The sequence below is a fragment of the Pleurodeles waltl genome, chromosome 12, assembly GCF_031143425.1.
Source record: "Pleurodeles waltl isolate 20211129_DDA chromosome 12, aPleWal1.hap1.20221129, whole genome shotgun sequence".
Lineage (NCBI taxonomy): Eukaryota > Metazoa > Chordata > Amphibia > Caudata > Salamandridae > Pleurodeles > Pleurodeles waltl.
The window spans coordinates 697,478,886-697,506,328 of record NC_090451.1 but is presented as its reverse complement, the minus strand read 5'-3'; the positions used below and the strand labels follow the sequence as shown (position 1 = coordinate 697,506,328).

Sequence of the window (27,443 nt, the reverse complement as noted above, 5' to 3'; positions counted from 1 at the left end):
TGACAGGTAGGGCTTGCACAGAAAGGGGAAGAGGCAAGTAAAGTTGGATAAAGCTGAAAACTGAGAATAAAATAAAAAGGCTAGGAGAAAGGCGGCGACGCTACTCACCTGTGTCAGGTATTCCAGTCCAGGTGGGATGTTGGGCAGAGCCGCCATGTGTGGCACTGGCTGAAATCCTGGCGGGCCCGCCTCTTGGTTTGGCTGCGGCTGCCCAGCATTAGTGCCCTGGTACCCCTGAGGGTGATACTGAATTCCATCACCTGATGGGGAAGGAAGGACAAGACAGCGTTAATCACCCGGAGTATGGGTTATTTTGGATATGCTGATGCAGGGTCATGCAGATTTAACTGCTCTGACCTGTAACAGTCTCTACTATTACTTCCGGGTGACTCTCAATGAGCTTTGACTCTTGGGCTTGTTTTTACATTTTCAAACAAAATATGTAACGAGGTTTCAAATCTCCACACTTTTGTTATTAAATGTACTTTATTTAAATGTTTTTTAAACTTCACATAAACTTGAGGGATTTATAGAATAGTGCAGCACTTACAAAAAATACACACCGTCACAAATGAACATACAGTTTAGCACCAAAAATGAGGTTATTAGTCTGCTCTTAATAAAGAAAACACTATAATAAGAAATCACTGAAGCAAGGAAGAATGTCAGACTAAGTCATTCATTTTCATTATTGTTTCTTCAGTGTATTTCTGACAAAGTACATGAGTTACTCTAACCTTAAAGACAGTAATGGAGATTAAAGACACAAGAATCCAAGACTGAATAAACATATCTGCACAAAAAGAAATAAAGGAATGTCCTAAAGCAAGGAGCTGAGGTCTTCACTGAACAGGTAGGCAGGTATGTTGGATCGTATACAATGGCGCTAAGCTGTTAAAATGAACTAGTTAGTAACAAACCTTTTGGCTACTCGCCGAAAAGTGCTTTAGCGCCTCATCAGAGGTAGTAAGCACTATATAAATACAATTGCAATTAATTTAGTGGATGCCCTGGTGCACACAGCCATTTTGTAGAATTGCAGCCACTCTGGCAACTATTTAGGACATTTTGATTAGCCTGTGAACTGTGCTTTTTGTTATACATATATGTCATAAGTTCATATGTCGATTCAGGTGGGGTTTTTCCAGTGATTCTAAACTTGGATTCTGGACGTGTTTTTCTGATTTTTGCTTTTATTACAAACACAGCATAATAAAATAAGTGTAAGCAATAGAGACCTATTTGTAAACAGCTGGTCATGAGTGTCGGGATTTCATTGAGAGCACAACTCTTCCATACTGCCTGAGAAACACGCAAAAAGCCGGGAAGGATTGGTAACTGTGGAGGACCGGCTCGTTGTGCCTGGCTCACACAGATACTCAAAAGGCCAAGAAAAAGCAGTTTCACGTCAGGGCCAGCGGGTGTAGCAACTCCTGATTCCTATAAACGGGTTGTAAATTAGCAAGATGGCCCCTACCAAGTTTCCGTTTGTTGCACAGCAAGAAAACATAATAATCAGTGGATTAAACCAAGATCTATGACTGAGCGTGAAGGTTTGATTAGTTCCGCATTCTGTCCATCATCTGTTCTTTTCACAAAACCCAACTAGGCAGAAAATTCCTGCTACTAACCAAGAACAACAAGCAAGAACAAGTATAAACCTGGCTCCATGAGAAGAATCTTCCAAGGTGAATCCAAGTGGCTTGACATCCAGTGTAAGTTGCTGTTCAAAGCTAATCACAGACACCCCAGCACCAACTCGTTGCGGAGGGAGACCCCCCCTCCTACGGCCCTCCACTCAAGCTAAGGCCTATCAGTATTCCTGCAGAATGATTGGAAAAGCCTCTACTCTTAACTCCAAGATCACATCAGTGCTAACCATCTCCTGCATGACTACCAATCTGGCTTCGGAACACAGTGCAGCATGGAAACCACAGCCTCCCATGTCGTAAATGATGCCCCCTTGACCACAGATGACCGATACCACTAGAATCTAAGGCAACCTATAAATCAAGACTAGTCTATGATCTAATGATCCCAAAGGCCCCTTAAACTCATAAGGTATTCATTTACCCTTTCAAAACCATGAAACAGTGCACCTCCGTGGTGTGCCTGATGACAGGCATGCCAGTGTTATCAAACGGTGAAAGCTTTTATGATCAGACAATGTTATGGTCCCTTTGTACATACCTTGATACGCCATAGTCCGAATATCACAAAAGAACTCAGTGACGAGGAGAAAATTGCAAGATTACCTATTCAAGTAAACAAAAGGTTATTTTAGCAAAATGTGCGTTAGACAAAAACCTTGCAGCATCTAGGCACTTCAAAATCCATTTAATATGTACTAACCCCATTTTGCAATTCAGAAACATTTTCCCAAATTTCAAAATGGGTTTTCCAAGTGATATTGAATCGCAATTTGGAAGGGGCATGCCTTCCAGTCCATGAGCTGGTATGGTATGGATGAATGTTTTGTGACTACAGTACTAGTCTCAACATATTCAATTAGCTATAGACCCACTGGTTATGGAGATAAATGATTTGCAAAGGGGAAAGGGGATCCTTTTATAGCCCCTCGCCTTTCGCACTCTTTTTCTCTAACTCCCACACCCACAGACATATCTCTCGGTCACATACATCTCTCATTCTTTCACCCTGTATTCCACTGCTTTTCATCAGGTCACTTAGTTATCTTTACTTTTGATCTCCTTTCTAAACTCTTTCAGAGGCTCCTAGCCTTGTTTTTGTCTTAAGGTGGACACCTGAAAACATCCCTGGCGCGTCAATGTGCCTAGTGAAGAGATCTGTGTGACTGGCAGGGCATACGTTCAAATAAATGCAACTCATCCTTTCATCCTTCTGAAGTCAATAAAGTGACTAGCTTAGACTTTGGATAATAACAGTGCTCAGTATTTAAAGTGTTCAGAAGCCGTAAGACTGCACCCGAAAGCCAGTTAGCCAGATTTGAATGTATAGACTTTGGAAGACACAATAATGCATACAATTTATAGGTACCATACACTATACGTTTATTAAAAACCTACAAACGACTAAAGTCTTCATTACAGATCACTTAATACCCCACATTTCACTTAAAAATCCTTTGGTGATCTATGATGCTGCAGGACTGCAGCAGAACAGTAGAGGGTGCTGGTCTCTCATGGAAGATGCGGCTCTGCCCTGCCCGCCCCTTCAGCTTTTAGTTACCTCTATCTACTGAGTAAGAACGCAGATTTCCCGAAACTAGTTCAAACCCAGCATGGACGCCACTGACATTCTCCCCCCCCCCCCCCCCCCAACCTCTGTGACAACCTTGCCACCTTCTTCCATCGCAAGATCTTAGACATCTACAATAGCTTTGCAACCAAGGAACCACCCGCACAGCCCGCAACCACCAAACCCGAAGAAACCCTGCTCAACTGGACCACTCACTCCACTGACGATACCCTAAAGATCTTGAGAACCATCCATTCCAGAGCCCCCTCGGACCGGTGCCCCTACCACATCTTTAACCGAGCTGGTGCCACCATCGCCCCTTAACTATGCTGCGCCATCAAATGCTCCATCGAGTCTGCCACCTTCCCAGAAGACTGGAAGCACGCAGAAATCAACCCTCCGCTGAAAAACCCCTCTGCCGACCCGACGGACCTCAAGAACTACAGGCCCATGTTTCTGCTCCCCTTCCCAGCCAAGGTCATTGAGAAGGCCATCAACGCCCATCTCACCAAATTCATCGAAACTAACCACACCCTGGACCCCTCCCAATTAGTTTTCAGAAGCAACCAAATAACCTAGACCACACTCCTCTAGATGAAGGACAGCTGCCTTAAACTCAACTCTGACAAAACCGAGGTCCTCATCATGGGGTTCCACAATCTCCGGCTGGGATGACTTCTGGTGGCCCTCAACTCTAAGAAACCCCCCACTCCCACCGACCACGCAAGCAACCTCTGCATCACTCCTCGCTCTCAATGAACCACCAAGTCAATGCTGTCTTGTCGTCATGCTTCCACACACTCCGCCTGCCTTGAAAGATCTCCTCCCGGTGTTGACCAACACGTAGACTTAACCAGTGTGGAGAAGAGGAGGGAGCATGCTACAGTGAGGGGGTGAAAGAGTATTACTGCCCCATTCGCACCCATGTGCCCGGACCATTCCAAGGAGCAGGTAAAATCCACTGTCCAACGCCCACCAGTCTGTATAGGCGAAAATAATAAAATCCACTGCATGACACCCACCAGGCTGTACTGGGGAAAGCCGTCAAATCCACAGCCCAACACCCACCAGTCTGTACCGGAGAAAGGAGTACAATCCACTGCCCAACAACCATCCAGTCTGTACAAGGAAATAAGTTCAGAAGATCGGAGTAGGACAATGCAAGGAAGTGAAAAGTTAGGGTTTCGTCAAGGAAGCAGCTGAGTAAACATTAAAAAAAAATAGATCTGAAACAAAAGAGAGCTGCAAGGCTAGAAAGAGACAGTGAGAAAAAGTGCATGTGTGCTTGTTTATTTATGTGTGTGTATACGTCTGTATGCGTGTCATCTGTGTGCATGTAGAAGTGCGTGTATATGTATGCACATCTAAGTGTGTGTCTATGCCTCTGTGTAGCCGTGTGTATTTGTATATCTGTGTTCATCTATATGTGTGAATGTGTACATTTTATTTTCTGTGTATGCATATGTGTGTGGGTATATGTTTGTATGTCTGTGTGCGTTTGTGAGTGTGTGTGTGTATGTTTGTGTGTGTATGTATATGTGTGTGAGTATATGTCTGTGCGTGTGTGTGTTTGTGTGTATGTATATGTGTATGGCTATATGTCTGTACGTCTGTGCATGTTTGTGAGTGTGTGTGTATATTTATGTGTATGTACATATGTGTGTGACTATATGTCTGTACGTTTGTGTGTGAGCGTGTTTGGGTGTTTCGGTCAGGGAACGACTGAGGAAACAAAAGCAGTCCTGGCATAAATGCTCAAATCAGTCCCACTCACTTTGTGTCCTCTTTCCCCCTATTTCCATCCATCCATTTTTTCTCTCTCCCTCTCTAGTGCTTTGTCTTTTCTTTCCCCGTCCCCAGCTCTCTTAAATTTTTCCATTCCTACCACAATGAACCTCGGGAAGCTGTGGAAAGTGGCAGGCAGAAGGGTAGCCTTAGACTTTCAAAACCAGCCGCAATGGCGCCAGTCCACTGGGGAAATGCCCAGTGGAATAAAAAGGCCCGTCCGGCCCTGGTTTCTGTATGTCTGTTTGTGGGCATGGGCAGTCCTGCCAAGTACCATGCTTCAGGAGTTAGACTAACACATTATAGTGCTGGTGCCTGCAACGCGGCACTAGAATTGCAACGTCATGCATTATTATAGCTCCTCTCTGCTGGACCAGAGCTGTAGCGCTTAGTGGCTGGATACATTTGTCCGCCACTGCTTGCTGTGTGGCAGCAGGCCTTTATTATGAGGTAGGCCTAGGTCCTGGAGAGGAGCCCGGCTGCTCTGCAAATCAGCCTGGGCCTGGCACAGTTTTTTTCAATACTTACCCTGAAGTCAGAAGGAGTTTCTCACTGCCAGCAGCAGGGTCATAAAGTTATTTGACTACATGTTAATCCAAACCTTAGAATCTGCGCAGAGTGCACTGAGTAACTGTCACTTATGCTAATTGTAAATAATACTTTGTTTTAAGGAGGTACAGTGCTTTCGAGAGCTGACAGCACAAAACTCAGAAATAGGAGACAGAGGGTGAGGGAGGGAGAGAGAGACAGGGGAGGAAAGAGAGGTTGGTAGAGAGAAGGGAGAGAGAGGAAGAGATGTAGAGAGACAGAAAGGGGAAGAGGGAGAGAATGGGGGAGAGAGTGGGAGGGGAGAGAGAGGGAGAGAAGAGAGAGAGAGGGGGGGGAGGAAAGGGGAGACAGAGGGGAGGGAGGGATAGAGGGAGGGAGAGAGAGCGAGGGAGAGAGAGCATGGGAGACAGAGATGGGGAGAGACAGAGTGAGGGAGAGAGAGACTGAGCGAGACAGGGAGGGGGAGAGAGAGAGAGAGAGAGAGAGAGAGAGAGAGAGAGAAAGAGAAACCAGCGAAGAGGAAAATCCAATAAAGTACATGCAGAAAGAGAATGATAAGATTGATAACGAGATATGCAGATAGTGGATTTCAGGAAGGAATTGGGGGAAAGGTGTCTGTGAGAGACTGCAGATGGAGAGGGTGCGAAGTAGAGAACAGGAGTGATTGAAGCACTCCGAAGACCAATACCCCATCCACAGTCTAATATTTTCAGAAATGAAACATTTTCAATTCTATTTAAACATGAAAAATCAATATTAGTCATCGAGCTGATACTGCCAACAAGCACTGGCAAAGCCACAAAGCCTAACTTGTTTTAAGTGTATATTTATTGTTGTGCGATATATCTGGATGCAGTAACTGAAAACTCACAGAGAATCACTCCAACATTCACGAGAATGTCTCATTCTACATGTCACACATCTGACAATAGAATGTCGCACATATGCTACCTGAAACCATAGAATCTGAAAACATGGCAGCCATGTCTGAGTGTGTGTCTGCACATCTGAGTGTATCTATGTACATTGTATATGTATGTACATCTGTGTGTGTCTACGTACGTGTGTGTAACCCAGAAAACATGTATGTGTCTGCCTTTGCAGATTTGGTTTGCATGTGTGTCGGTAAACACTGTCAGTTCTAGATAAACACTACCCTTGTGAGGACCGGTGCGTTGGAGGGCCGGTTCCCGTAGCGTGTTTAGGTAGTTTCGAGCCAGTGCACCAAAAAAACTCAAAGATCAGTTATATTTGCCTCGGTCCGCTTTATAACCTTCCATACTATCAAAGCACGAGTGGAGTTAGAAGGAAAATGTCACTTACCCAGTGTACATCTGTTTGTGGTCGGTTCCACTGCAGATTCACATGCAGTGCATTATCCTGCCATCTAGTGTTGGGCTCAGAGTGTTACAAGCTGTTTTTCTTCAAAGAAGTGTTTTCGAGTCACGGGATACAGTGACTCCTCGTCTTCGGTTCCATTGTGCATGGGCATCGACTCCATTGTTAGATTGTTTTCCCGCAGAGGGTAAAGGAAGTATATAGGGACAAAGTAAAAAATGTCCATGCTAATACAAATGTATATACATATGTACAAATGTTTGTAACTTAAATGACTACAGGCCTCGAGAAACAATCCTGCCACTGCCCTGATGGTAATAGTGAACTGAGAGATAAGTCAGCTGTCATGCAGTACTCCCCTATGTGACCAAAATTTGAGCAGCCCACATCCTGAACTAGCGTATTTGAATATGCTGTCATGTGATGATGAACAAAAATCAGGCTCTGTGAAATTAAGCATTTACCTAGAATCATACAATTTGGTCCAACAAGAAGTCAGGATTGAGTCCAGATTGTTTAGTTTCATACTATCGAATTCACTCAAAGTCGAGATTACAATGTGGTGACCTCCAGAAGCCAGATTAATTTTTTTTTCAGTTTTACGAAGCGCAAACCTTGCTTAAGGACACAGGATTACTTCACAACAGACACAGACGAGTTACATCTTTTCTTCCTGCACAAGCAGATTTGCCAGGATTCACAGGATGCTGAGTCAAGCCTGTGTCTCTAACTCTGATCTCTGATTTGTGGTGCACGGCAGCACAGCAAGTCACCTTGCAGCAGTGACCTACGTCACAGGGAAAGGACAAGAATGCTCTGTATTTATCCAATACAGCCCATTCCCGTCCTTTCCCCCTGCGGTGATGCACAATTGGCTGCCTAGCACCAACGCAGGCACCCGTGCACTGTGGTGCAAGGGTGCCTGTGATGCATGGAGGATTATTTTTGTGCAGAAAGGGGCACCTTCCTGCACAAAAGCAATCCGAGAGGCTTTTTCCTCTATGTATGCTGCAGAATGCAGCACAAACAAAAAAAGGGAAACATGAGGAAAAATAAAGATATTTCTCCTTGTTACACCTCACGCAAATGGTTTTGGCGCATTCCCAAGTTTACCAGGATGGGTAAATCTGGGGCAGCACCAAAAACCATGGGAGTTGCATGGGAAAACCCACCCAGCACACATGGAACACCTCCTAGCGCAGATTGAGACAGCTCAGCAATTTGCACTGCGTTGCGTTACTCCATGCTTTTGGAACCATTCAAAGCCACACAAAGTGGCTTTGTGTGGCTTCAAAATTATGACTTACTGGTTTGTGCCACGCATGTACCATGTTGCGTGGTGCAAGCATGGCGCTAACTCCCAGCAAGTATGCCCTATATTTCCCCATGTTCCATGGTCCGCCGCTGTAGCCACAAGACTATGTTAGCTCCTCTGAAAGCTCAGCTTGTCTTTAGCTTGCGGTGCCAAGAGCACCTCGAGCAAGCTGAGCCACACCCAGGCTACTGGCTGGAGCTTTTAACAGCTCGTCGACTTCTATTTGTGGGCGTCCCGGGTGCTCTGTTCCAAGTCACGCATAATTTGCAACCCTAGATGCCACCACTGAGGATGAATTGCACAAAACCTGCTTTGAATATCGCTGGCCAAACAAAATTACTTACTGGGGCATCAGGGGGCTCATTTTGAAGCAAGGAAGCCTGTCCACTGATGTTCACGTTCAAACTAGAGTAGGTCCTTTAAAACCGTAAGCCCTGGAATCCTCCATCTATGGGTCATAATATTCCCCGCTCCTAGCATCGCAGAACCTTCCTCTAGACCCTACTGTAGCGTCCTCCCCAGTCTCTGAGCATACAAATGAGTACGTCACACATGGAGCTCTGTAGCAGACGTCTTTATTCTTCAACATACTATCACACTCTGCGTGTACTACGTCATAGCCTTCATTACCACACCTAACACCTCCCATCAGATTACATCATTCTTGTCTAAAGTTCACCCAGGACCACAAGGGTCCTAGTGCACATAGCAAAGAAACTACACCTGCCTCTAGTGATTCTGCTCCTCCCGGCCCTTACCTTCTGGATCTGAACCCCTAGGACAGTCTCTGCCCATGTAAGAGTTTATGTTCGTGGTTTCCTAGTATTCAGAACACAGTGGCCAAACCCTCACTTACTCTATGGCCTGTTAACGTTTTGGCTAACTAATGAAGAAATTGAGTCAGTCCATGCTGTGAGGTGGCTTTATGGACCTGTTTTATATTGGTGGACGAGTTACTCCGTAACAACGGTGACGGATATCCCGTCCGACAAATTCTAAATCCCATTATATCCTATGGGATTTATATTTAGGCAGACGGGATATCCATCACCGTTGTGACAGAGTAATCCATCCACCAAACTCTAAATCAGGCCCTGTGTCTGCTGACACCAACGCTTCTGTTCACAGGCCCTCCTAATGCAAACTAAGAATAATGCAAGCTGTAGTCCTCTTTCTCTTCAACTATACCTATTGCACTGGTTCATAAAAGTGAATCGCAGGAGTGTAAACATGGCGTCACGAACGCCCCGGGTCTGTGTGTTGCCTGCTCGCTCCCACCACACTTGCTACCTCCTCTGCTTGTGTCACTACTTCCCCGCCGCCCTCTCACCTGCTCACAGAGCACCACCGTAGACAGGTGTCCTTCTTGGGTGCAGGGCATTGACTTCTCCCTTGATGTAGGAGGCACAGCTTCTTCTGCCTGCCTTGCAGGTGCAGCGGGACCCCTGAGCCCCAAATATTACTGTATTTTGTGATTCGAACAGCAGCCCGGGGTCCCATTTCCTTCCTTGCTCTAGGGACCATGACACACTGGCTACCGCAGGCCAGGCTGCTGTGCCCCTAGGTAAGATCACACTGGTACATGAGGGATAGGGGCCACCAGTATTCTGTGCATATGGGTTCCTTTCTCAAGTGAAATATTCATAGTTTCCAAAACTCTCCGCCAGTGCATCTCCATCATGCAGGAGACTCATTCCATACTTTATAACATACAAACGGATAGCCTAGAGTCAACACACCTAGTTGTACATGTTCAAGTTTTAAAGGGTATCACCTTTCAGTCACTTCACAGTACACACAGTGCATGATACCTTCAGGCATCCTAGCTTTTACCAAATAACGCTTTGCATGCTCCGCTAGGGGGAAATTCAATACTGCCCCTCTGTCCTTACATGTGACCAGGGTAGCTACAGCCCAGAAGCTTGACTCTGCCCCTGAGAAGCACAGCGTGTCTCTTCAACTTGAACAGAAGATATCTGTTCCAAGCACAATGTCCCCCCACGCCAACCCAAGTGGGTATCCGCAGTTTGATGTTTTTCAAGTAGAGAAACACCCACAGCTGCCAAGACAAGTTTACCAGGATTATTCCCCGTGTAGTTAGTATAGCACTGTAGCATTTACACAGCGCTTACCAGCCCAATATGGGCCACTGAAGCGCTTACTCACACAGATAGCAAGCTACACGGTGTAGGATGTATGGTTGGAAGAGTGTTGTTTTTGCTTTGAGGCCATGTGGGAAGTGTTTTCATTCTGTGTGTGATGACCACTGAAGTACAATTATCGTGTCATGGGATGAAGCGCTGGTGGTGTGATGAATGAGGGTACGTGAGAGATAGACGAGCAAATTATAAATATAATAAAGACTAAACATATATACAGCTACACAGCACCAGCCTGGCATTACAGCATCTCGATTCTCAGATTTCGTACATCAAAAAAGGAGGTAATCAGAGAAGGGCCAGTAATCCATATGGAAACATGCACCACACACAGATGGAGTCAAGTGCGTAAAAGGATGCCCAAAGAGCAAGAACTGAAACGGGTGACATAGGCAGCAGCCATGCACCTTTTTAGGTCGAGCATAGCAGTGCACAAGTCCTGCTCTTCCGACGTGTTGGTATCTATGTGGATTTTTAACCACACCCACCGTACACCCATCACTTTCACTCCCCCCTGGGCTTGCCTTTCAAAAATCCTTTGTTATCATTGATAAATGCTTTACGTTTGTCCTGCCGTGGGGGGGGTTTGTTACCGCCTTGGGGACCGACACTGTTACATGGATAATTGCACGTTTGCCAATGTTTGCTTGCAAGCAAGTTTCTTTTTCCTTTTGTCTCTCTCCTTCATGCTCATGGCAGCCGTGGCGCTTTTAATCAGCTCGCTTATGTCAACTGTTTTACTTTACATTTTCAATTTATCTGGCAAGAAAAGTCCAGGTAGGAATTTGCCACGTTAATAGCTCTATCTCAAGCAAACACGAGACCCACTGCATTGCAAATGCTTGTTTGCTTTTAATGGCAAGGATACTACTAGGTGCTGAACAAATACACTGAATAAACGACAAATGAAGTGGAAGCGCAATCAAGGCTAGCAACCTACCCAATCTTTAAAAGGCACAGATTTCACCTACTCCTGCTAGACTGTAGGAGGCTGGACTGGCTTGTAGTGAGTACCAAGGGGTACTTGCACCTTGCACCAGGCCCAGTTATCCCTTATTAGTGTATAGGGTGTCTAGCAGCTTAGGCTGATAGATAATGGTAGCTTAGCAGAGCAGCTTAGGCTGAACTAGGAGACGTGTGAAGCTACTACAGTACCACTTAGTGTCATATGCACAATATCATAAGAAAACACAACACAGAGTTATACTAAAAATAAAGGTACTTTATTTTTATGACAATATGCCAAAGTATCTTAGAGTGTACCCTCAGTGAGAGGATAGGAAATATACACAAGATATATATACACAATAGCAAAAATATGCAGTATAGTCTTAGAAAACAGTGCAAACAATGTATAGTTACAATAGGATGCAATGGGGAAACATAGGGATAGGGGCAACACAAACCATATACTCCAAAAGTGGAATGCGAACCACGAATGGACCCCAAACCTATGTGACCTTGTAGAGGGTCGCTGGGACTATTAGAAAATAGTGAGAGTTAGAAAAATAACTCTCCCCAAGACCCTGAAAAGTGAGTGCAAAGTGCACTAAAGTTCCCCTAAGGACAAAGAAGTTGTGTTAGAGGAATAATGCAGGAAAGACACAAACCAACAATGCAACAACTGTGGATTTCCAATCTGGGGTACCTGTGGAACAAGGGGACCAAGTCCAAAAGTCACAAGCAAGTCGGAGATGGGCAGATGCCCAGGAAATGCCAGCTGCGGGTGCAAAGAAGCTTCTACTGGACAGAAGAAGCTGCGGTTTCTGCAGGAACGCAAAGGGCTAGAGACTTCCCCTTTGGAGGACGGATCCCTCTCGCCTTGTAGAGTCGTGCAGAAGTGTTTTCCCGCCGAAAGAACGCCAACAAGCCTTGCTAGCTGCAAATCGTGCGGTTAGCGTTTTTGGATGCTGCTGTGGCCCAGGAGGGACCAGGAGGTCGCAAATTGGACCAGGAGGTAGAGGGGACGTCGAGCAAGACATGGAGCCCTCTTAGCAGCAGGTAGCACCCGGAGAAGTGCCAGAAACAGGCACTACGAGGATGCGTGAAACGGTGCTCACCCGAAGTCGCACAAAGAAGTCCCACGTCGCCGGAGAGCAACTTAGGAGGTCGTGCAATGCAGGTTAGAGTGCCGTGGACCCAGGCTGGACTGTGCACAAAGGATTTCCGCCGGAAGTGCACGGAGGCCGGAGTAGCTGCAAAAGTCGCGGTTCCCAGCAATGCAGTCTAGCGAGGTGAGGCAAGGACTTACCTCCACCAAACTTGGACTGAAGAGTCACTGGACTGTGGGGGCCACTTGGACAGAGTTGCTGGATTCGAGGGACCTCGCTCGTCGTGCTGAGAGGAGACCCAAGGGACCGGTAATGCAGCTTTTTGGTGCCTGCGGTTGCAGGGGGAAGATTCCGTCGACCCACGGGAGATTTCTTCGGAGCTTCTAGTGCAGAGAGGAGGCAGACTACCCCCACAGCATGCACCACCAGGAAAACAGTCGAGAAGGCAGCAGGATCAGCGTTACAGAGTTGCAGTAGTCGTCTTTGCTACTATGTTGCAGTTTTGCAGGCTTCCAGGGCGGTCAGCAGTCGATTCCTTGGCAGAAGGTGAAGAGAGAGATACAGAGGAACTCGGATGAGCTCTTGCATTCGTTATCTAAAGTTTCCCCAGAGACAGAGACCCTAAATAGCCAGAAAAGAGGGTTTGGCTACTTAGGAGAGAGGATAGGCTAGCAACACCTGAAGGAGCCTATCACAAGGAGTCTCTGACGTCACCTGGTGGCACTGGCCACTCAGAGCAGTCCAGTGTGCCAGCAGCACCTCTGTTTCCAAGATGGCAGAGGTCTGGAGCACACTGGAGGAGCTCTGGACACCTCCCAGGGGAGGTGCAGGTCAGGGGAGTGGTCACTCCCCTTTCCTTTGTCCAGTTTCGCGCCAGAGCAGGGCTAAGGGGTCCCCTGAACCGGTGTAGACTGGCTTATGCAGAATTGGGCACATCTGTGCCCAAGAAAGCATTTCCAGAGGCTGGGGGAGGCTACTCCTCCCCTGCCTTCACACCATTTTCCAAAGGGAGAGGGTGTCACACCCTCTCTCAGAGGAAGTTCTTTGTTCTGCCATCCTGGGCCAGGCCTGGCTGGACCCCCGGAGGGCAGATGCCTGTCTGAGGGGTTGGCAGCAGCAGCAGCTGCAGTGAAACCCCAGGAAGGGCAGTTTGGCAGTATCAGGGTCTGTGCTACAGACCACTGGGATCATGGGATTGTGCAAACTATGCCAGGATGGCATAGAGGGGGCAATTCCATGATCATAGACATGTTACATGGCCATATTCGGAGTTACCATTGTGAAGCTACATATAGGTAGTGACCTATATGTAGTGCACGCGTGTAATGGTGTCCCCGCACTCACAAAGTTCAGGGAATTGGCTCTGAACAATGTGGGGGCACCTTGGCTAGTGCCAGGGTACCCTCACACTAAGTAACTTTGCACCTAACCTTTACTAGGTAAAGGTTAGACATATAGGTGACTTATAAGTTACTTAAGTGCAGTGAAAAATGGCTGTGAAATAACGTGGACGTTATTTCACTCAGGCTGCAGTGGCAGGCCTGTGTAAGAATTGTCAGAGCTCCCTATGGGTGGCAAAAGAAATGCTGCAGCCCATAGGGATCTCCTGGAACCCCAATACCCTGGGTACCTCAGTACCATATACTAGGGAATTATAAGGGTGTTCCAGTAAGCCAATGTAAATTGGTAAAAATGGTCACTAGCCTGTTAGTGACAATTTGGAAAGAAATGAGAGAGCATAACCACTGAGGTTCTGATTAGCAGAGCCGCAGTGAGACAGTTAGTCACTACACAGGTAACACATTCAGGCACACTTATGAGCACTGGGGCCCTGGGTTACCAGGGTCCCAGTGACACATACAACTAAAACAACATATATACAGTGAAAAATGGGGGTAACATGCCAGGCAAGATGGTATTTTCCTACACAAAAAGAGGCCAAAAAATATGAGTGGGGTCTTGCGTCCCAAGACCCTCCCAACAGCCCAAAAGCTGCCGAAGTCAGACAATCGCTGGTCAGGTGGGCCCTTGTTGGGTCTTGGTTCAGACACTAGCGCGTGTGAAGATGAGAGACAGATGCAAGAATCTTTTTTTCTCGCTAGTGGATCTTCAATCCTGTTGAAGTACAGCATCTCAAAGTTCCTCCTAAAAAGGCCCCTCTCAGATTGTTGTGTTAAAATTTTATACCAGGGGAAATGGGTGATGATACAATTGCATTTCCTTTCTTTGTTCATTTAGACTTCAGGAGCTAGACCACAATGGTTGATGCAGTTTGAATTAATCGCTAATGCGATAAAACTGCATCAAGATGCACAAACAACTTTTGCCAGTGTTACCATAGTTTGGTGACGGTTATAAATACTGCAAAGGTCCCCACATTATTCCTTTTTTAACATTGAATGTGCAGTTCCGCTGACGCCATTCATGTCAACCGTAATGAACTCCATTCATATAGCGTATAACTAGATGAAGGGGGCTTTAGACACCTTCAGTTATTGGATGATTGAAGTGCCCTTTACATTATAGATCAGCCCAATGAATAGCATATAGAGAATAGGCCTTTGGGTCAGCCCCCTTCATCCATTGGCTTTATTCACGATTTGGATCCTACCTCAAAGCAGCGGATTGGTGCATTTTGTCTCAATTATAATGAGTGACAGCACTTAGCTTGTTTACTTGTTTTTGGGCCTGGCAGAAGATGATTTACCCTCACACAGAATAATTCCACATTCATATGAACTGATTCCACCCTGGCATAGGTTGATACCATCATGATAGGGACTGATTACACCCCGACAGAGACTATTCCTACATGCCAGAAACTGATTCCACACGCTGATGTATTCTACCCAACCAAACATTGTGACAGAGACAGATTACACAGAGAAAGAGCCACATTTTCACCTGCCAGAGAATGATTCCACCCAGACAGAGACAGATTCTGACCTGCCAGGGATTGATTCCGACAGAGACAGATTCTGACTGAGACAGACTCTGACATGCCCGAGACTGTTTCCACCCAGAGACAGAATGATCCCCACCTTGACACGAAATGATTCTACCCTTGCATAGATTGATACCACCATGATGGAGACTGACAGAGAATTAAACCAGGTTGACAGAGACTATTTCCACATGGCAGAAACTGATTCCACAATGAGACGCATCCATCTATTTACAGACTGAATCCACTCCGCAGATAATTAAAACACTCTGGCAAAGAATTAAACTAACCTGCAATTGATTCCAGACACTCAGAGGCTGATTATACCCTCAAAGAAACGGATTCCTCTCTGACAAAGACAAATTACACAATAACACAGTTGAGTCCCATCCTGATGGAAATGGATGGAGGCGCATGTGGGAAGAGTCTGCTCAGACGTGGGTCTCGTGCTCGCTATACCACCGGATTTAGGCTCCCCTGGCTAATGAGGGATGATATCCCAAAACCGGTCCTGGGATGTTTGTCTACATTCCAGGGAGGTCATGCCCTGGCAGTTCAGGCTGGTCTGTTCCCATGGGGAGCAGGGTCAAGACTAATTTCCATATGGCTGGGTCCAAAATGGAATGGCGTGGCAAGCAAAAAAACGATGGATTGAGGCCCAGATCTGTGATGGGGGGGTCAATGTTTTACATTGTTAAGCGTTATATCCATCATTTGTTCTTTTTGCATTTTCTCTTTTGGCACATGTGTGCAGCCAGTATGTCTGCATTCATCTCAACCTCTCCGGACACCGCCTCCTTCCCTGTGAACCACAACTGTGTACCAAAAACCTTCACATACTTTCACAATGCCTTTATAGTTAAGGATGTGGTTATTGTACCCGTAAGTGAAATGGCACCTAGTTAAAACTCTTCTGTTTGCTCTCACCTCCCTTTTTATCCTACGGTCAGTAAATAAAGGAGTGTTTTGTTCAAAGGTACGGTGCTTATTGCAACAGAGAAATAGAAAAAATATGGCACCTGGTTTGCAAACTGGAGCAGTTTTAACCTTGTAAAGACAGCTGTATAGGTGTTTTGCAAGGTATGAAAGACTGCATTAATTTCCACTTGCTGCAGCCAATGTCTGCTTCAATATCAAGGGAATCAACAGTACAAACCGGCCCAGCAGACCATAAAACAGGTCTACAAACAACTGAAAAACAGACCAAATATTGACCTGCAGACATGCCCTTCTGGCATAGCCAGATTGCCCCTATAGGCCTTTAAGCTGTTGAAACCTCTAGGCAATGAACACAGGGCACCTTCTCTCTCCTACAGCCTCAGGACCCCCTGCACCGGGGTTGTACCTGGTAACTACAACCGGGACTTTAAGTGGCCCGGATCCTGCCGGTGCTCAGCACTGCAGTTCTCGAAAGCAGGTGCTGAGACAGGTCCCTATCGGGCTATCCATGTTTGCTCTCACCCCCAGCATGAAAATGAATTCTTAACCCTGCAGCAGTACCACCCTTCACTGCCTTTTATGTAACTTCACCGAGGCTCGTTACAGGTATTGCACAGTCTCATCATTTCAGGACTGAAGCATTATCAAAATTATATACAACAAAGCCATTGATGTACTTATTTATCTTATGCAACTAACAACCACTGACAAAGCCAATAGTCCTGGCTTGTTGTAGTTGTAATGTTACTTGTTGTATTATATATCTGGGTGCAGTGACAGAAAGAAGAAGCAAAATACCAGTCGAGGGGACACAATGCTAAGTATAGATTTTTTAGCTTATGTGTTTTTAAGCCATGACCCTAATTATATCAGCCACGTCCCTTTGAGAGAGTCCCCCCCCCCCCACTTTTTTCATCCCACTTAAAGCCCTGACTATGACCCCCCACCCTGGAGTTAGAGTACCACATCTATTGGTAAGTCCAAGAAGTGGAGTTACCAGGAATGTGGAACCCTGTGGGTCCCATGACACATGAGGAATTATCCACTGAATTAACGAGTCACATTGTTCCCATTTTTCCCCAGTATTTTACCGGGAGAGTCCACCTACGGATGAAGTCTCTGGGAGAAAGAGTCCAGATCTGCAGAGTTACTGCAGTTCTCACCATGTGGTGACCAGACTCATGGATTCAGACCCATCGGAATTACACGTCAACTCACAATGAGCCTCCTTCAGTTCAGACTAACCCTCATGCATTTGAACTCTAATTTCCTGGCAGTACACCCCTTAAACACCCCTCATCCCGCCACCTACGCCCTGCTGCCTCCCATTAGCCTGGTAAAGTTTATCAACTGATTTTATACATTTGGTGTTTGTAGAGTGCAGACTCAACCCAAGCACAGGGTGGAAGGGTGCATAACCCCATTATACCTAGTGGTGTCCTGGAACTTAAACAAACAGATGGGAATGTGACACACAACAAACAAGCGAGTAATTTATTTCTGATGCAGAGGTGGTTGTAGGTGGTTCTGATGTCCAAGGACAGGGAGTTCCAGAGTTTGGCAGCTCAATAAGAGAGAGTTCTGTCTCCTCCTCTGGCTCACTTGAAAAATGGAACAATGACTGCTTTAGAAGAGGTGGACTTAAGACTAGATAAGGAAGATAAAGTCCAAACATAAGCTTTCAATGTGAGGGACCCAGATTAGACTCAGCTCCGTAAGTGAGGCATAAAGCCTTAAAGGAGGTGCGTTTCTTGATCTGGAGCCAGTGGAGTTGTCTGAGATGGGAAGAAGTTGGACGGAGGGAGGTTCAGAACCATTCTGGCACCTGTGTTCAGTACCACTTTCAACCGGTGGAAAGGATACTCAAGTAGCCCTAGAAAAATGTAAATCCCATAATCGAGGTGGGAAATGTAAAGGAATGTACCCGAGGCGGCTGGTGATCTCTGAAATTGATAGGGCGTAATACTGGCCAGAAGTTCATCCCATTTTCTTACAAAATTTGCCTCACTCATACTCATGGCTTCTCAAATGTAGGGCTTTTTTTAGATCTTGGTGGAGTGGAATACTCCATCACAAACGTCATGGATATCCCGTCCGCCCTATTACAATTCCATTATATCCCATGGAGATCGCAATAAGGCCTACGGAATATCCGTCAACCTCCAATCAATCACTCATTCTAACAGTCATACTCCTTGAGTCACTCCTTCGTACTCACTTTTCTTATTGATACACTGTAGGAAAGTACCATCTTTCTTGGCATGTTACCCCCACTTTTTACCTGTTTGTCAGTAGGTTTTGCCTGTCTCACTAGGATCCTGCTAGCCAAGACCCCAGTGCTCATAGTTTGTGGCCTATGTATGTGTTGCCAATAGTGCTTAACTGTGTCACTGGAGTTCTGCTAACCAGAACTTCAGTGCTTATGCTTCCAAAATAGTCACTATTGTTTAGTGACTTCATATTCTAATTCCGATTGGCACACTGGAACCCCGTTATAAGTCCGTAGTATATGGTACCACGGCACCAAGGGCATTGGGGCTCCAAGAGATCCTTATGGGCTGCAGCATTTATTTTGCCACCCATAAGGAGCACAGACAAACCCTTTCAAAGGACTACCATTGCAGCCTGTGTGAAATAACGCACACGTTATTTCACAGCCATTTTCACAGCGCTTAAGTAACTTCTAAGTCACCTAGATGTCTAACCTTCATTTACTGAAGGCTAGGTGCAAAGTTACTAAGTGTGAGGGCACCCTTGCACTAGCAAAGGTGCCCCCACATTGTTCAGGGCCAATTCTCCAGACTTCGTGAGTGCGGGGACACCATTACACATGTGAACTACGTATAGGTCAATACCTATATGCAGGTTCACAATGGTAACTCTGAATATGGCCATGTAAGGTGTCTAAGATCATGGAATTGTCCCCCCCCATTCCAAATCTGGTATTGGGGGGGCAATCTCATGCATCCCGGGGGCTCCACCATGGACCCCACCATGGACCCCCAGTACTGCCAAACCAGCTCTCTGAGGCTTGTACTGCACCTACAGCTGCTGCCACCTCACAGACAGGGTTCTGCCCTCTGAGCAGCTCAGTCCCAGGAAGGCAGAACAACGCATTTCCTTTAGGAGGAGGGTGTTACACCCTCTCCCTTTGGAAATAGGTGTATCCTCCCAGAGCCTCTGGAAATGCTTTGAAGGGCACAGATGGTGCTCTCCTTGCATAAGCCAGTCTACACCGGTTCAGGGAACCTCAGTCGCTGCTCTGGCACGAAACTGGACAAAGGAAAGGGGAGTGACCACTCCCCTGTCTATAACCACCCCAGGGGTGGTGCCCAGAGCTCCTCCAGTGTGTCCCAGGCGTTAGCCATCTTGTTTTCCGAGGTGTGGGGACACTCTGGAGGCCTCCGAGTGGTGAGTGCCAGCAGGTGGTGTCAGAGACCCCTCCTGATAGGTGCATACCTGGTTAGGTAGCCTCTCAGGGCTATTTAGGGTATCTCCTGTGGGTTCCTCTTTAGATTTGCTTGCAAGTTTCCACCAGGAATCCTCTGCAACTCCTGCTTCATCCTCTGACCGACGGATCAACCGCAGACTTCTCCAGGAACCGCTGTAACTGCAACAAAGTATCCAAGAAGGCTACTGTGACTCTGCAATCTCAGCTCCAGCCAGCAACTGCAACAGTTTCCAAGGTGTGCACGCTCTGTGGACTCTCTGTTTTCACCCTGCACCAGAAGGACCGAAGAAATCTCACGTGGAGTGATGGAGTCACTTACCTGCTCCAGCAGGCACCTTCCAAGACGACGACCGGTTCTCTGGGACTCCTCTCCTGATGACGAGCGTGCTCTGTGGAACACAGGTGGTGGACCCCTTCGACACAGACTGTCCTAAGGTCCAGCTTTCCAAATTTGGCGGAGGTAACAGCTCGCCTTCCCGGTTTTCGACAGTACCCTTGTGCACCGCGTCATCTCTAGCTCCTGGGGCCTCTGTGCACTATTTGCACGAATCCTTCGTAGACAGTGTGGCCAAGGTCCCCAGCACTCCATCCTGTGACACTCAACTTGCTGAGTTGTTCTTCGGCGGCGTGGGACCTTCTTTTGTTGCGCTGCACCAACCGCATTTTGCATCTTCCTTGTCCTGTTTCCTGGGACCCGTGGGTGCTGCTTGGTCATCTGTGGGCTCTCTCCAGTGTTGAGCATCCCCTCTGCCTCCTCAGTCCGAGTTGAGGCCACCAGGTCCCTCCTAGGTCCAGGCAGCGCCATTTTGATGCAAATTGCGACCTTGCAGGAAACCAAGGCTTGTTGGACGAATCCAGAGACGCAAACTGTCTGCTTTCAACTTCATGATGTGGGACATCTCCTGCATCATGCAGGAACCCGCAGGCATCCTCTTTGGTGCTCTTCTGCAGACTTCTTCTGACCGGAGAATCCTCTTTTGCACCATGTTCTAGGTTGGCAGGGGCTCCTGTCCTTCCTGGAATCTTCTGAGACTTCTGGACTTGGTCTCCTCTCTTTAAAGGTCTTTAGGTCCAGGAATTCACGGTTTGTTGCTTGCAGTCTTGCTTGGTTCTTGCAATAACTCTAATCACGACTTGTAGTGTGTCCTGAGGAAACTTGCAGTACTTTACTCCTACTTTCCTGGGCTCTGGGTGGGGTACTTTACTTACGTTTGGTGTTTTCTTACACTCCCAGCACCCCTCTACACACTACACTTGCCTAGGGGGGAATTCGTGATTTGCATTCCACTTTCTTAGTATATGGTTTGTGTTGCCCCAAGGCCTATTGCATTCTATTGTATTTTCTACTGTTTGCACTATTTTGTGACTATTTACTTACCTGATTTTGGTCTCTAGTGTATATATATTGTGTATAATACTTACCTCCAGAAGGACTATTGCCTCTAAGATATTTTTGGCCTTGTGTCACTAAAATAAAGTACCTTTATTTTTGGTAACTCTGAGTATTGTCTTTTATTGTGTATAAATATTGTGTAACTATAGTGGTATTGCGGGAGCTTTGCATGTCTCCTATTTCAGCCTAGGCTGCTCTGCTACAGCTACCGCTAGACAGCCTAAGCTGCTAGAACAATACCTACATTTCACTAAGGTGGATCACTGGACCTGGTATAAGGTGTAAGTACCTCTGGTACCCACTACAAACCAGGCCGCACTCCTACATATACACTCTCAAATGCAGATTCTCACTGAAAGCACTCTCATTGATGCTCTCAAACACACTCACACAACCATTTTCACTCAATCCCATTTACTCCCCATCACTCATAAACATACACATGCCTAGAGAAATAACATTTTTTTTGCTTACCTTGCTTATTTAGATGGCAGCTCAGAGGCTCCATGACAACAGCAGAGCAGGAATCTGGTGCTGGACACTGAAATCTGCAAACTAGATTCCCAACTAGGAGCCAGATGGAGCAGCAAGGGCAGGATTGCACATGGGAAGACTCAACTCAATCCCTCTACCAGCTTTTTTGATAAAACCTAAAGGACTGCAAGAAGCTGGGAGAGTGCTGGGGCTCCTGCCCCGCTGCTGTGTGGCTCCTCACTGGCCTCAGGGATGCACCTACGTGCAATCTGACAACCACATTTTAGCAGACACACTGTGCTGCCTGAGGCAGGCGCGGTAAGTCTGCTAAATAAAACAGACTGTGCCTGTGTGAGGGGCTCGTAGATGGACTACACGCCACAGATGTGCACATTCCAGACATCCAGCAACAGAGTGTTTATTTGCAAACAACACCCTGTAGCTGGATCCTGCCTCAGCCCCCTCCTTCTCCTCCTCCTGCCATCACGAGCTTGGAGAGGAGGCAGAGAGGGCTGTCCTGGGCACTGGCAGTGTTCCTGAGAACAAGAAACCCAAGTTTTCATGAATACTGCTAAAGTGACAAATGCACAGGGGCCTGACAGGAGGTGGTGGGCTGTACCCTGAAGCCCCTGATAAGGAGCCATTGCTGGAATATCGCAGTTTTCTTGGTGTAAGTCAGAAGAAGGGGGTGATCTTTCTGAAAGTGCAGACGATGGCAAAGCTGGCGCCTCAAATTTGGATGATGCGTTTAGAGAAAGAGAGGTCAATATCTAACCAAATGCCATGATTTTTAGCTGTGGGCGTAAGGGAAGGAGGGACTGAAATTCAGATGGACACCAGTCAGGGGACCAAGGACTAGACGGCTGGCCAAAAAGCAGCATCTCCATCTTGTTGCTGTTAAGTAAATACAGTCCACCTGCATCAGGAGGCTACCATCCACATACAGAAGGAGAAGTGGGCCTATCATTCTTGGCAAGGGAGATGATCATTTGGGGTCTTCTGCATAAGAGAGCACACCAAAACCAAAAGAACAAATCAAAGAATTGAGGGGGGTGATGTAGATGTTACAAAGAGTGGGGTGGAGCAACTCCTGTGGGTCACCACAAATAATCTTGGAAGGGAGGGTTACCATTTGGATTTGGTTGGAGAGATAGGACCATACCCAGTGAAGAGCCTATTTGCAGACCCAGATATTGAGAAGGATAGGGCGAGAAGGACTATATTGAATGCTTCTGAAATATCCAATAGGATGAAGGCTGCTGGCCTGCCACTATCAAGGAGCATCCCAAGGCTCTCTGACACTATCACAGCAGTCATTTCCAGGATATACAGAGAGGTGGAGATTAGCTGTTTTCTTCTATAAATTTTGCCAGAAAGGGTGAAAGTGGTACAGGCTGGTAGTTGGGCTCGTCTGAGGGATTTGTTGTGTAGTGGAACAATAAAGTCATGTTTCCAACTGTCTGGGGCAGTAATCGAGAGAACAGATGTGGTGGGCCTGCAAGCAAATGTTAGAGGACAGGGTGATGTTCTTAAGGGGAGGCTGGGCTGCTAGGTGACCCTGATTTGATGTTAGGCATAGGACTCCAAATATCAGGGGTGGGCAGCTGAAATGAGAGAGTGAGGGGCTCACTGAGGGATCAGTTGTGGTCAGTGTTGTGACTGTGGCTACGCCATCAGGATGAGAGGAAAACAGAGATTGGGTCAATGAGATATTGTGATGGTAAACAGAGGACATGTTTGAGCACAGTTCCTGAGAGGGAGAATGTAATTACAGCTTGTTTACTGATGAGTCAAGTCCTTTACCATGTTAAATATTTCCCTCAGGGGGGTTTGGTGGTACAATTTCCGATATGATCAAATTAGGTGGGAGTGATATCAGTCAGTCTCTCAGGCCTCAGTGGAGAATCTCTGGATCCCAGTTAAGAAACAAGTGGCCTGAAGGCTCTCTGTACAGCACAGAAATCAATTAACGGGATAACACAGAATATCTGAGGAAAAAGTTCACCTAGTATTCGCTGAGAAGTCTGCGTTCACCTCATTGAAAACAGTTTCCATCCCAAGAGGCAATAAAGCACCCTGGAGTGGGAGGAGTTGTGTTCATTCTACATGTGAGTTGTGGAACTCCCTTGGGAGCTTAAGAACCAACAGATTCTCACTTGTTTTAGAAAATTGCTCATGGCCTAGCTTTTTTTAGTTTCCTGTTTAATTTTCGAGTGCTTTATATCTGATTCATGTCAGCGCCACGACACCTTCAGACGTTCGTGCGTTTAATGAATATCCTCACTGCTGGCTGTTGTCAGAACAGATGTACGTCATTGTAATGTTGTGCGTGGTGGCGCATTAATTATGCGTCATGGGAGAGCTGCATGTGAGAACTCCGTCAGGGGTGTGACAGGAACACCCGTGCGGTTTCAGCCAAGGTGCGCCCGACCTCGGGTCAGCGCACAAGAAGGAATAAATAGCGCGACCCGAAGGGGCAGGGGGTCAGTGCGGCCCGCCGGAGCGCGAGTGAAACTAGTTGACTGTGTGGTCTCAGTTACTGCTTCCCGCACGTTTGCCAGAACGAACGAAAGGTGCTCAGCCATTAATGGGCTACGCGCGCTACCTTAGCAACAGGGAGCGTGCTTCAGTGTTGCTACGGCAACACTACAAATTGGCGACGAGAGACGGGATCGCCTGCTCCTGCACAATTGTCGGACCACGTGGGCAGCAACACGTGGCACAAGCTGATACAGGCTGCAACAGAAGCAAGAGGCGCACAAGGTGGGTCATGAACCCTAGCGCGGAGAGAAACGAGGGAGCACCAATTAAAGCCAAGCCAGGCACAACACCAACACACCAGTGCACAAAGGCAGCAAACAAGCAAAGGGCCGCCCATCATGACAAATATTCCCCCCATAGAGCCATTCATCAGCTCAAGCCACCAGATGGAGAAACTGGGTAGAGAGAGTTACCCTGTATTTCGACGCCATAAATGTTGAGGATGAAAGAAAGAGAGCCCTGTTCCTACATCTAGGAGGGAAAGAGCGGCACAGGATATCCAAGACACTCCAGAAGGCAGACCCCAAAACGCATGTTACACTAATAACGTCACTCAACGCATATTTTGCACCCATGGTGAACCGAGACTACGAGCGGTTCATTTTTCGACAGGCCAGACAGCAAGAGAGCAAGTCCCTCAACATATTCCACACCAGACTCAAAGAACTAGCAAGAATGTGTCGCTTCGCGGACAAGGGTGAGGAGATAAGAGGACAAATCATTCAAGGGTGTGCCTCCACCAAACTGAGGGAACACATCCTAGAAGAACCAGGCAAGCCCCTCATTGACATCCTGACGATGGGGAGGAACAAAGAGCTATCAAAAGCCCAAGCCTCCCACATGGAAGCCGTCCTCAACAAACCTATCAAGATGGAAACCATAAATGCCATGAAGACAAGCCCATGAAAACGCCCATGAAGACAGAAACACCGCAAAAGTCGTGTGGGTACTGCGGAGGCCCCCCTCACCGCATGGTGAATTGCCCTGCCAAAGGAAAAAAAGTGTGCGGCCTGCGGAAAATTCAACCACTTCACCAAGGTCTGCCGATCGAAGGAAAAGGGATCCACCCCGACACGTGTCTACTCGCTAGCAGATCAACAAAGTGACTGATGAACTCGAGCACACAGTTCACACCATCTTCACTGTAGGCAAAGAGATGGGGAAGCACCCGTGTCTCCCACAGTGCCATCTGCAAGTGGGCACCCAAGAAGTGTTGGTGACCGTAGACACAGGAGCTTCCATTAACCTGCTGTCCAAAGAAATATATGACAGTTTACGCCCTAATCCTCAACTGCACAAGACAGCAGTGAAAGTTCTTTGCGTATGGACAGAGCCAACCTCTACACATCCACGGGAAGTTCTGTGCGCCTATCACTCATGAGTCAGAGGTATGCGATTCAACTATCTACGTCACGGGAGACGGATATGGAATGCTATTAGGATGCCAAATGGCAGAAGACCTCAAGATTGTCACTTTCGCCCTAGGAGTACACCATGAAACAATCACGCACATTCTGGACGAATTCCCTGGTGTGTTTGAAGGGATCGGATGCCTGAGAGACAAAGAGGTGACCCTTCACATTGACCAGAAAGTGAGACCGGTGGCCCTGAGGCACCGAAGAATCGCATTCCACCTGAGGCCCCAAGTTGAGAAGGAGTTAGCCAAGCTAGAGAAAGAAGGAATCATCGAGAGAGTGGACGGACCCACCCGTGGGTATCTCCCATCGTCGTAGCAAGGAAACCGAAGCAGCCCAGCGAGGTTCGCATATGTGAGGATATGAGGTTACCCAACATGGCCATCAAGCGAGAGCCAAACCTAACTCCCACCATTGATGACCTCTTATCAGAACTGAATGGTGCTTGTTGGTTCTTGAAAGTAGACCTTTGCTCCGGATACCATCAGATCACGCTGGCTGAAGAGTTGCGTTACATTACAACTTTTTCAACGCACCAAGGACTCCGAAGATACCGCAGACTGAAGTTTGGCATCTCCAGTGCTGCCAAAGTTTTCCAGAACACCATTCATGCGATCCTTGGGGGACTGCCAGGAGCCTTCAACGTCAGTGACGATAAATTGATATATGCAAAGTCAATCCCAGAGTACAACAGTCGACTTAGGGGAGTGGTCCAACGTCTGCAGGAGTCAGGACTCATCCTGCACCGAGACAAGTGCGAGTTCCTTACGCAACGGATCAGCTTCATAGGGTACACCTTTTCAGCCGATGGAATAGCTCCTGACCCAGAAAAGGTCAGAGCCATCAAAGAAGCCGCTGCTCCTACCACCATGTCAGAGGTTCACAGTTTTCTGGGGATGGTAAATTACTGCGGGCGGTTCATCCCCGACCTGACGACCAGGACGCAACCCCTGCGACATCTGACCAGAGTTGCTACTCCATGGCAGTGGGGTCCCACACAACAGCAAGCGTTTGAAGACCCTAAGACAGCCCTCTCGGCAGACACCACTCTGCTGTACTACGATCCTCAGAAGGAAACCACACTCGCAGTGGATGCAGGTCCTAAAGATTTAGGTGCAGTGCTGATACCCCTCTTCCGGGGCACTGTCGCAAAAACCGCCCCGCGGATAGAGAAGTGGCTGCTTCAGCTACAAGATATGACTATCAGGTTGAATATTGCCCTGGATCAAGTGACCCCGCAGACTATCTCTCTCGCCCTCCCCGAGAAGCCACTACAGCGGAGGAAGACGATGCCCGAGAGACTGAGGAGTACGTCCGATTTGTCGTGGACCGTTCTCGACCTATTCCATTTTCTCTGGAACACCTACAACAGGCCACAGCTCAAGACGAGTGCCTGCAACACGTTCTGAAAGCCATCCAGACCAACAGGTGGCATAATTTCAAGGAAAACTGGGCACACAAGACCCCGGAAGCCCGGCACATACTTGAAAGCCTCTATTATGTTCGACAAGAGCTGGTAGCTGATTCCGGAGGATGTGTCTTAAGAGGCCCTAGACTGGTAATCCCAGCCAGCCTCCACTCCCATGTGGCACAGCTGGCCCACTCTGGGCACCAAGGCATGGTGAAAACTAAAAATAGACTGAGAGCTAAGGTATGGTTCCCCTATATGGACGAGCAAGTGGCGACCCTTGTTCGGACGTGTCCGTGGTGCAAGGTAACTGGACCGCCATCTCCTCCAGAACCTGTGATTACAGAAGGACCACAACAACCCTGGGTATGCGCCATCCTTGATTTTGGCAGTCTTCCAGACGGAAGGCACACCATGGTAGTCATAGATGACTTACTCCCGGTATCCTGAAGTGGAAATCCT

At 47.3% G+C, this 27,443-nt stretch overlaps 1 protein-coding gene across 3 annotated transcripts in view; it reads right to left on the bottom strand.

Annotated features, from left to right (window-relative positions):
- Positions 1-27,443, bottom strand: part of LOC138266880 (phospholipid scramblase 3-like) — a 205,713-nt gene that overhangs the window by 15,919 nt on the left and 162,351 nt on the right. For 2 of the 3 annotated variants that reach the window (XM_069215600.1, XM_069215599.1), the window contains 2 exons: positions 2,191-2,255; positions 109-260 (listed from right to left, as the gene is read on the bottom strand). In XM_069215600.1, the coding sequence (XP_069071701.1) occupies positions 109-260; positions 2,191-2,203 (165 nt within the window). In that variant the 5' untranslated portion in view covers positions 2,204-2,255. Of the gene's footprint in view, positions 1-108; positions 261-2,190; positions 2,256-6,876; positions 7,049-27,443 lie in introns of all 3 variants that reach the window. The other variant, XM_069215601.1, reaches the window with a different exon arrangement.